The sequence below is a fragment of the Mirounga angustirostris genome, unplaced genomic scaffold (genome assembly GCF_029215605.1).
Source record: "Mirounga angustirostris isolate CCGP_5_RB_7025 unplaced genomic scaffold, mMirAng1.0.hap1 SCAF_8, whole genome shotgun sequence".
NCBI lineage: Eukaryota > Metazoa > Chordata > Mammalia > Carnivora > Phocidae > Mirounga > Mirounga angustirostris.
Genome location: NW_026991716.1, coordinates 28939350 through 28950122, shown reverse-complemented (window position 1 = coordinate 28950122; position 10773 = coordinate 28939350). Strand labels below are relative to the sequence as shown.

Sequence of the window (10773 nt, the reverse complement as noted above, 5' to 3'; positions counted from 1 at the left end):
AGCTCAGGGCTGGCCCCATTTGCCTGCGGCGTCTCCCAGAAGGGAGATCTTTGTGTGGCGGATTCTCTGATGGACATTGATCAGCTGGAACAGAAGAGGACCCTAAGAATAGGGCTGTTTTGACCTCCTTTCCTCAGATGCCCTGTGTGCAGAATCTGAGGGTCACCCATGGAGGAGACCCCCCCCCCACACACACACTCATGGAATCATTCTACAACCTTACAGGATCTTACAGTTCAAAGGAACAAACACTGAATATATCTCCTCACTGGGGAGGAGAGAGATAGGCCTTCCCCCAGGGAGGAGAAAACCCACAGAAGAGGAAGCAGGAGAGGAGAGAGGAAACCACTAACTGCTGGTTTCCAGCAGCACGTCTCTCACCCCACCCCAGTCCTCCCCAAAGTCTCCCTTTCTTTAAGTGTCAAGGCCTGTTTTGCTCCTCTATGTCCTTGCACTCCACCGTGTTTTTCTGGAACTGTAGGTCTCTTGTTAGACAGCAGGTGATGAGGAAGGAGAAGGCATGGTAGGGAAGGAGAGAGATTCAAGACATGGAGGCTGGAATATGTCCAGTTTGGAGGACATACTATTAAGCCGTTTTTCAGCAGATCATAAAGAGTTTGACAGAACCACCAAAAATCAAGCTACTCTTCCTCTACCTCCCTACTTATTTATGTGTGTCCCCAAGGACTCCATTTACATTATTCCATCTGATCTTTGCTTTTTTTTTCTTCCATGACAGGACTAGCTACCATCCCCTCCAGAATCAGTGCAGCTCTATTCTAGGGCCACAACAACCCCACCCTTCCCCACCATTCTCTCATCTTCAACCGATCAGTGAGAAAAGGGCTAGGGGCACAGGAAGGGTCCTGGTATGGGCGCAGAAGTGGAAGCATTAAAGCTGACTACGCTGCTGAGGAGGAGCAGACCTCCCCCAGTGAGGAGACCCTTTGGCTCAGCTTCTTGTTTCCCTAGCAGGAGACCTGGATGTCTCCCCTCCCATCCCCTGCCCTATCTTTCACCACTCTCTTTCCCCAACCTCAGCATCCACTTCCAAGTCCCTGTCCTGCTGGAGTCTGGAAGGAACGTGGGAAAAGGAATAAAGGACCACCTTCACATTCTAAAATTCCCTCCCTGGGCCCTCATGGGCTTGATCAAGCTGTTGGTGTCTTGTGTGAGGGTGGAGGGGGAGTGTCCTCTGATTAATGCAGCAGGGAAACTGAGGCAGGAAAAAAAAATCCTGTGTTCAAGGAGACGGGTGGAGAAACAAGGAGGTTCCCAGGATTCCCCCTCCCTAACACCCCCATCCCTTTTCCTCTAGGAGACCTGAGGCTCTCCCCTCTGCCCCACTCCCGAGATCGTCGAGTCCCGCCCCCCTCCTGTCCCCTCCCCAGGTTCAGGGCGGGGCCGGTCGGTGAGTCAGCGGCTCCCTGATCTAGCCGGGGAGGGGATAGAGCTGGAGGGGCGGGGTGTGGGGTTGTAGAATGATTCCCTGAGTGTGTGTGTGTGTGTGTGTGTGTGTGCTGGGCTAGTGGGGAAGCCGTGTCTCGTGTGAGCGGGTCTCATCGGGTTTGTGTTGCGCTGAAGGGCCAGCCCTAGGTCTGGGGGAGAGAATCCCTGCCTGTGGGACCCGCCTTCCCTGGCCCGGGCCCCTCCCAGTTCCCCCAGCGCCGGCCGCTTCCTGGTCCCCGTCGCAACCATGGCTGAAGAACAACCTCAGGTTGAATTGTTCGTGAAGGTAGGAACACCTTCTCGCTCCTAGGCCAGCCTCCCAATTCCTGGAAGGCAACTCTCACCTTTACCCAGCTCCAGCCTTAACTCCCCAATCCCTTCCCTCCTTGACCCCCACCCAACCCCACGTGCAGTCTGCAGTGTGCGCGCTGTTGTGGGGGGTGGCCTCGGGAGGGGAAGACGATTGTTGTGGGTGCGGGTAATGAGAATTCTGTGCTCGACCCTGAAAAGTTCGTAGAAGTGCAAGTTTTCAGCCCCCTAAAGGGCCGGAAGGTAGAGAGAAGGTCCTCCCAGGAGTTGAGAATATTGACGAGGGTGGGGGTGGGAGGGACAAGCTGATGGAAAGACTGGGAGAGAAGGGGGCAGTGGGACCCAACAGGGTTTGGGAGGGTCAGAGGGAAACATCAGGACAGGTGGTCCTACGAGAAGACCAAAGTGAAGGGTGTCTTGGGGGAGACTTGGAGAAGTGCGGGCGCGTGTGTGGCACGGCAGGTTTCAAGGAAGAGGGTGTGGTGAGGGAGGCTGCGGGGAGATCCACGGGGAAGGACTGGTGGGGTGGAAGGAGATGGGAGAGTGGGAGTGGAGTTCTAGCAGCCCGGCCGGAGAGGGGGTGGGCCCGGAAGGCTCCCCGGGACTTGGAGAAGCGAGAGAAAAGAAGGTGACCAGATGGGAGTTTAGCTGGGGCTACCGGGAGGATAGGTGGGGAGAGGGATCAGAAGGAGGAAGAGACCTGGGTTAGGGTGTTTAGGGTTTGGGGGTTTTAGAAACAGGAAAAAGAGAGTCCCCCAACTCAGTCCTCTCTCTGTGGGTGTGGATGAGGAGCGGTGGTCCTTTGGCCTTTGGAGATGAAAGCGCGACAGCGGACTAGCGGACTTCACTCTTTCTGCTCTGCTCCCCTCCCCACTTCAGGGGCATTCTTACCCAATCCTGGACCTCATCTCTGCACCTCCCTCTCCGTCTGTGCCTCCTTGTTTGCACATTCTCCCCACCCTTCACTTTCCTGCCTCCTTTCTCTCCACTACCCCCTTTGTTCGTCCTTCTTTGTGCGTTCCTGCCGCTTTCTCCCTCCTCGCTGCTTGGGGCTTCTGGGGAAGCCATTCCCTCTCCCTGTGCCCAGCCATGCCTGGGTCCGCCCCCCTTAGGTGTGGTCCCCACCCCACTCACACTTGCCTCAAGGGCTATTTTTATTCCTGGGTGAGGCTGCGCTACAGATTCTGGCCTTGGGTCCAGTGTGAGGAGGGTTATCTGGAGCCGGGGGCCATGTGCTGGGAGACCCCACAAGTAGTGTGTGGGCAAGAGGAAGGTGGCCCTCCACTGCCCAGGCCTCAGCCTCACAGGTCCCTGCCCCCACTCCTTGCCAGGAAGGAAGCTGCTGAGGCCGGAGACAGCCTAGATGAATCACCCTCGGCCTAGGGGGAGGTCCCTTGGGGGATGAGGTCACCACTTGCCAATTAGAGGGCAGCCCCCCTCTGCAAAGCCCTCTACATCTTTAGGGTGAGGCTCTGGGCCCCTTGACTCCCCACCCAGCTGCCAGAGACAGGGTAGAGGTATAGAGAACCAGTACTCTGGCTTCCAAACCCTGCCGTACCATGTCCATTCCCAGGCTCTACTCCATTCAGGAATCTAGGCCTCTAGCCTACAACCCTGTCCTCACCAAAGTCCCTCTCTAGGGATGTGAGAGTTAAATAAGTTTTTGTATGTAAAGTGCTTAGAATAGAAGGTAAAACTGCATTGCTGTTTGTCTTCCCTCTCTAGGGTCCCGATCTCCTGAGTTCTCCCAAACTCAATTCCTCTGCCTTCCTCCCACCTGTCTCTGGGGAACCAGAAGCTGACCTTTGCAGAAAACGTTCCCACTGATCTGCCCTAGGTTTGCTCCACCTCCAGAGTGGAGAGCCCACGTCTGGGGAGAGCTTTTAGTAGTGAGACTGCATGTCATGACTAGGCAGAAAACAGCATGATCTGGGAGTAGGAGGTGCAGAGAATGGCCTGGGGTAGGTCGGGTGTACCAGGCCTAACCTTGGGGTGGGGGTTACTTTTCAGGCTGGCAGTGATGGGGCCAAGATTGGGAACTGCCCCTTCTCCCAGAGACTGTTCATGGTACTCTGGCTCAAGGGAGTCACCTTCAACGTCACCACTGTTGACACCAAGAGGTGGGCCAATTTCTGTTTCTCTAAACACCCCTTGTGCACACACATATGCACACACATGCTCACCCATCCTAGTCCTTTCATCCTGCACCTTTTCCCTCCTCCCTCCACCCAGAGCTCCTTTTTCTTCCCACATCCCTCCATCTCCCCTTTCTGATTCTCCCTGACCCCCTTTTCCTGTCCTGATGCCTGGGCTCTCCCCCAGGCGGACTGAGACAGTACAGAAGCTGTGCCCAGGGGGGCAGCTCCCATTCCTGCTGTATGGCACCGAAGTGCACACAGACACCAACAAGATTGAGGAGTTTTTGGAGGCGGTGCTGTGCCCTCCCAGGTATGAGGGCACTTGGAAAGGAAGGGGTGGGTAGCGGGGAGACTCTAGGAAAGAGAGACGTGGAAGAAATGGAAAACCAAAATGATGGTGGGCTGGAGCAGGGGAGCTAAGGCTCCTCCCTAGAAGATCTCTTCTCCTGTTTCTCCTACTGGCTTTCAGGTACCCCAAGCTGGCAGCGCTCAACCCTGAATCCAACACGGCGGGGCTGGACATATTTGCCAAATTTTCTGCTTACATCAAGAATTCAAACCCGACACTCAATGATAGTGAGTCTCAAGGGTTGGAGGCCGGGGTCCTAGGAGGACTGGAGAAGATCCAGGGATTGGGAGGCATTAGGGGCATCTGGAAATTCCGATATTGGGGAGACGGAGCAGATGTTGGCAAACCCTCACTGCCTCCCGCCCCAACCCCCTTCTTTCTGTTTAAATCCCGTATTTCCTTGCATTTTCATTGGCTGTGACTTTAAGCTTCTCTTGTTTGTCACCTAGCCTCTCCTGCATCACTGGGGATGTTAGTTGGGTTGGCTGCTGACCTGTGTTCTGGCAGAAGAGGGTTGTGCTTAAGAACAGTGACTCTAGGGGCACCTGGGTGGCTCAGTTGGTTAAGTGTCTGCCTTCGGCTCAGATCATGATCCCAGGGTTCTGGGATTGAGCCTGGCATCCGATCCGGCTCCCTGCTCAGCAGGGAGTCTGTTTCTCCCTCTCCCACTCCCCCTGCTTGTGCTGTCAAATAAGTAAAATCTTAACAACAACAACGACGACAACTCTAGATCCAGACAGCCTGAGTACAAACCCTACTGGCCGTGTGACTTTGGGCAGTTCATTTAATCTCTCTGTAAATCCATTTCCAGATCTATAAAATGAAGATAACAATGCCTGTTTCATGGGTTGATGTGAGAATTAAATGAGTTTTTGTATGTAAAGTGCTTAGAGTAACACATGGAAAACAACTACATTCATGTCAGATATTATTATTTTGGACTGGCCTCACCATTAGTATTCATTCAACCCCCACTCCCCAGGCCCTCCTGGACTATGTCACCCTCCTGATGTTCTTACCAATTCCCCTTTCTTGCACAGATCTGGAGAAGGGGCTCCTGAAAGCCCTGAAAGTTTTAGACAATTACTTGACATCCCCCCTCCCAGAAGAAGTGGATGAGACCAGTGCTGAGGACGAGGGCATCTCTCAGAGGAAGTTTCTGGATGGCAATGAGCTCACTCTGGCTGACTGCAACCTGTTGCCAAAGCTCCACATAGTACAGGTGGATGGTCATTGTATGAGCAGAGGGTGGCCACTGAGATGGCTCTTTAAGAAGCTCCCACACAGGTTTCCCATGACAACCACTCCAAAGGTGGTTTCTTTCTTAGGGTGGTTTCTATGGATGGCTACCAATAGCAGACACACCCCATTCCTTCTCGCCAGTCATTGCTGCAAGCCCAGTGCTTTGAGAGAATTACATTCCGTGATACAGGCTGTGGATGCAAACAGACTGGCTGGGAGTAACATATCCCAGTGTTGCTGTCAAGAGTGTTCTTCCTGTCTCTATCACTGCCAAATCCCAACATCAGACAAAGCAGGCTTTTCCTAAAATCAGAGCTTTAATTTGTTTTATAGCATCGGTCTCCACTTTGTCTTGTGATGAAAGATGAAAACTGCTGCTTACCATGTTTTTGTCTTAGCCTCAAAGGTATGGTTTAGTTTGTGAAACATGGGCCTAATGTCAGTCTGCCACAGACCTCTGTACTGAACATCTGTGTACTAGGCACTGAAAGATGCAAAGATGGATGAGGATTGGTCCTTGCCCTCAAAGGATTTGAAATCTAGCTAGGAAGATAGAACAGTCACAAGAAAGTTAAGTAACAAAACATGATTAAAAGCCAGATGAAAAATAGGGACAAAAGTCACAGTGGAGAATTTTCTGATTTGTGAATTACATCTCAGTAAAATCAAGAAGAGAGAAATGGCACCATGGCACGGGGTGGTCTGAAAAGGAGCTGGTTATAAATGGCCAGGATTTCAGTGAGTGGAGAGGAAGGGCGAAGACAGGAGAAGATCGTGAGGAGTTAAGAAAGCCAATTGGAGAAGATGATTCATATGGGAGATAAGAATCACAGGAAGAGAAGCCAGATAGTGGGGGTTCTTGAGTGCCTGCACAGGAAGGCTAGATTTCATCCTGTGAGTCTTGGGAGAAGGGAAAGACAAGAGCCTGGCATCCAGCTCTAGGCTAACATGTTGGTCCCTCTCCTCTCCCCGCCCCCAGGTGGTTTGTAAGAAGTACAGGGGATTCTCCATCCCGGAGGGGTTCCGCGGAGTGCATCGGTACTTGCGCAATGCCTATGCTCAGGAAGAGTTTGCCTCCACCTGTCCAGATGATGAGGAGATCGAGCTGGCTTACGAGCAAGTGGCCAAGGCCCTCAAATAAGTGGCTCCTGAGACTTCGTCTCCCCTCTCCATTTTCTCCACAAAGGCACCAACTGGTTTCCACGTGGCTATCCAAGGGACACACTCCAAAATGGCCAGTGGGCAGAGAATCCTGGAGCACTTGTGCAGGGCTGGCTGGGGGGCTGAGGGGAAAAATGGGGAATCTAGGTAAGATTTTTATTGTGGGGTGGTGCGGGTAGGACAATGTATTTCAGTAATAAAATACAGAATGAAAATACAGTGTCGTTTTACACAAAGAGGACTTGAATGTGGGTAACATGGAATGAGAAGTGGGTCAGTGACCTTGAGCTCAGGGCAGAAGCCAGGAATTTAGAAGAGGGGTATTTGTGGTCAGGCTTCCATTTTTCGTGCCGCTCCACCATAACGCTGTCTTGTGGTCCATGTCGCATTTGCAGCCCAGCCGCCGGGGCCAGCCAGATCTGGGTGGGCCTGGGCAGCACTCACGGGGCGGGGCCGAGTTCTGAGGAGGGGAACGCAGTCCCCGTGGAGTGGGCGCGGCGTAGCAGGGCGGAATGGGCGTGGTCTCGAGGAGCCCCGCCCCGTCCCGCTTAGACAATGCCCCGAAGCCGCCAGACCATCGCGACCCCGCCCCACCGTAGTTCTTGAGCTCGCCTATCCAGGGACCCCTCAAAAGCCAAGAGCTCCAGTCCCCGAGGCTTGAAGACTAGGACTCCCTTCTCCAACCAACTCTGTCCTCAGGGGGGTGGGGCCCGAGCCAAGATCACAGAGCGCAGGAGTCGGGGTGGCCGCTGGAGGTAAGTCTAGCGGTTGGAGATGTCCCCTGGACCGTGTGCGGGCCGGAGCTTGAGGGTGCCGGGCCGGTGCCTGCAACGGACAGAGTGCAGGAGGCGGAATTTTGGGTGCGGACCTGAGTGAGGTAGACTTTGGGGAAGATGGACCGGGAGACAGGGTCCTGGAGCCGGGAGTGGCGCCCGCTCCCTGGGACCACGCCCCCGGTTTCCCCGCCCCTTGGATTTCGTTTTAGACCTCTCCCAGTCCTCCGGGACTCGGTCTGGTTTATACTGGGTCGCGCTAGGGGCAGCACGACCGGCCCGGGTGGAGAGATGATATTTAACTCCTTAGGTTCTAATTCCTCCTTCGTTGCCCCTCTTCCTCTTTCTCGTTTGGGCATTCAGGATTTCATCTTCCTAGGCCCTGACCTTCTCCCCAGCTGTCTCCTGTCCCATAACCCCTTTGGGTCCCTCGCCGCACTTCGGGTCCCTATGGCAGCGAGCAGCTGAGGGTTAAGGGGGCGGGGCCGTTGCATTTTTGGGGAGTGAGCGCATCCTAGCGGCTGCCAAGAGGGGCGCCTAGCAGGGACCTCGCGAAGCCCCCGAACAGGGGCAACAGGTGTTTTGAAGATTAGGGGTCCCGGTCTTGTTCCTCGGACTCCCTCCAAAGAAGCAGACCCAGAAGGGTGCGGGGTGGAATGGGGTGGGCAGGAGAGAAAGGTCTGGAGGGGGTGGGGCGAAGTGGGAGGGGCGCCCGGAGATGGCAGAAGGAAGACCCGGGCGCTCCTTACCACCCCCCTACGCCCTTCTGTGCGTGTCTCTTTCTCTGCCTCCCCACCCCCGCTTTCTGTCTCTTCTCCCAGACAGGTGAAAAAGAGAAAACTAAGAAATCAGCGCGGCCAGAGGGGGAGACTGTGTGGATGGGATGGGGACGCCAGGGGAGGGGCTGGGCCGCTGCTCCCACGCCCTGATCCGGGGGGTCCCAGAGAGCCTGGCTTCGGGGGAGGGTGCGGGGGCTGGCCTCCCGGCTCTGGACCTGGCTAAAGCCCAGAGGGAGCACGGGGTACTGGGGGGTAAACTGAGGCAGCGATTGGGGCTGCAGCTGCTAGAACTGCCTCCTGAAGAGTCGCTGCCGCTGGGACCGCTGCTCGGTGACACCGCCGTGATCCAAGGGGACACGGCCCTAATTACGCGTCCCTGGAGCCCCTCCCGCAGGCCGGAGGTGAGCGCCGGGGCGCGGGTTGGGAGGTAAGGGGAAAGGAGGAGCTGGACGTGCGGAGCTTTAAGAATTGTGGGTGGGAATGTCTGTGCCCCGCGCCCTCTTTCCTGCCCTAAGGTCGATGGAGTCCGCAGAGCCCTTCAGGACCTTGGGCTCCGGATCGTGGAGATGGGGGATGAGAACGCGACGTTGGATGGCACTGATGTTCTCTTTACCGGTGAGGCTGAGGTGCCTGCATCCCTGGGGCTTGGCATTGGGAAGCAGAGTTGGGGAGACTAGGCCATGTCGGGCCTTGTTTCCAACTCACTCTGGCTCTCAAACCTCCGCGGCCTCCCTGGGCTCAGGCCGGGAGTTTTTCGTAGGCCTCTCCAAGTGGACCAATCACCGAGGAGCTGAGATCGTGGCGGACACGTTCCGGGTGAGGAGCGGGACCAGCTTTGTGCTGGGGAAGCGGGGAGCGGATGGGGTAGGAGGGGCGCAGGGAGGCGGCGCGGAGTAGGGAGGAGCCCAGAGCCACCTGTGTTTGGGGGAATACCCTCACCCCTCCCGCGTCCCTGAATAATTTCCCTTGTTGCCCCTAGGACTTCGCCGTTTCCACAGTGCCGGTCTCGGGCCCCTCGCACCTGCGCGGCCTCTGCGGCATGGGGGGACCCCGCACTGTCGTGGCCGGTAGCAGCGACGCTGCCCAAAAGGCTGTCAGGGTGAGGAGGGGCGGGATGGGGTGGGGCAGGTTGGGGCGCGGCCAGCAAAAGTGGGCTTGGCTCCTGGCCGGGGAGGCAGAAAGCTGGGAGGTTCAGAGACTTAATTCCAACCCCTGCCCTCATGGAGCCGTTCATCTAGTATGAAAACACGTCAGAAAGCAAGAAGTTACTATAGCAGGACAGGGACAGGGAACACAGTCGATTAACATCGTCTTCCCGAGTTTCCGGGAACCTCCCCAAAGGTGGCATCTAAGCTATGACGAAGGATGGATGACATTGACTGGTGGGGGGCTAGAGAAAGGAAGAAGAGGGTTGCAGGTAGTAAGAACTGCATGTGTGTCCGAAGTGGAACTTAACAAAGGTCACTAAAATGCTTAGATCAGTGCCTGACACATACTAAGAGCAAGTGCTCGCTATCATTATTATACAACAAATGTAACTGTGTCCTCAGCCCTTAATGGTGGTAGGGCCATCACACTCGGTTGTGGAGAGGCTCTGAGACTTGACCACTTCCTCTTTCCTCTCCCTCAGGCGATGGCAGTGTTGACAGACCACCCCTACGCGTCCCTGACCCTCCCAGATGATGCAGCTGCTGACTGTCTCTTTTTGCGACCTGGGCTGCCTAGTGTGCTCCCTTTTCTCCTGCACCGTGGAGGCGGGGACCTGCCCAATAGCCAGGAGGTGAGGGAAGGCAGGAGCTCCACCACCAACAATAACCAGAGGAAGGAGTCTCAGGCCTTCCTAGTGGGACGAAGAAGGGGTACCTTCTCTAGAAGCGTGGGTGGTGCCACTCTGAGCTGGCTCCAAGAAGGGCCTGGCTGTGGCCTTGGGGTCTTACTCCCCTCTCCCCACTTTGTGTCCTCCCTGCAGGCACTGCAGAAGCTCTCTGATGTCACCCTGGTACCTGTGTCCTGCTCAGAACTGGAGAAGGCAGGCGCTGGGCTCAGCTCCCTCTGCCTGGTGCTCACCACGCGCCCCCACAGCTGAGGGCCTGGCCTTAGGGTTCTGGCTGGCCAGGGGTAGGGCAGCATAGGGAGTAGAAGGGGATGGAGGCTTAGATAGAAGACGGTGAATAGGTAGTAGTGGGGAGAGGGCCCCAAGATGGGGGGGTGGGGGCTTAGTGTGGGAAAAAGGATAGAGTCCACTGGGTGAGTCCTCTTCCTCAGAACTAATAAAACAGAACTGACCTTTTAGACTGGGCTGTGGCTGGTGTCTTACTGGGATAGGGACAGGGCTGAAATCTGAGGTTGAGGTTAGTTAGTCTCTCATTCATCAAACCCTCATTAGGCACTTACTGACTCAGTGCCCAGCCCTATCATAGGTGTTTGGGCACAAGATGGATAGGATAGTATTTCTATTGTGGGGAGCATATATGAGGTAGAGAAGAAAGTCTAGGGTGGATCACTCAATTTATCTAAATGTCAGATGATTCAGAGACTGGTAGATTATCAACCCACCCCAAGTTGATAGAGAG

General features: G+C 55.4%; 2 protein-coding genes across 3 annotated transcripts; both read left to right on the top strand.

Annotated features, from left to right (window-relative positions):
* The first annotated feature begins 1479 nt into the window (after positions 1-1479).
* On the top strand, positions 1480-6863 carry CLIC1 (chloride intracellular channel 1). Its single transcript, XM_045866581.3, has 6 exons — positions 1480-1735; positions 3769-3878; positions 4081-4206; positions 4366-4472; positions 5286-5467; positions 6467-6863. Exons 1-6 carry the CDS (start codon positions 1697-1699, stop codon positions 6626-6628), a joined length of 726 nt encoding a protein of 241 aa, XP_045722537.1. The 5' UTR covers positions 1480-1696; the 3' UTR covers positions 6629-6863.
* Positions 6864-7158: 295 nt separating this feature from the next.
* On the top strand, positions 7159-10415 carry DDAH2 (DDAH family member 2, ADMA-independent). 2 transcript variants are annotated; one of them, XM_045866576.3, is made up of 7 exons: positions 7159-7403; positions 8243-8601; positions 8716-8815; positions 8943-9016; positions 9180-9299; positions 9831-9980; positions 10170-10415. In XM_045866576.3, the coding sequence occupies exons 2-7, from the start codon at positions 8305-8307 to the stop codon at positions 10284-10286; spliced, it is 858 nt and encodes a 285-aa protein (XP_045722532.1). In that variant the 5' UTR covers positions 7159-7403; positions 8243-8304; the 3' UTR covers positions 10287-10415. The 2 variants fall into 2 exon arrangements, with proteins under 2 accessions (XP_045722532.1, XP_064453456.1); XM_064597386.1 differs by lacking the exon at positions 7159-7403 and having other exon boundaries at positions 8094-8601.
* Positions 10416-10773: the final 358 nt, after the last annotated feature.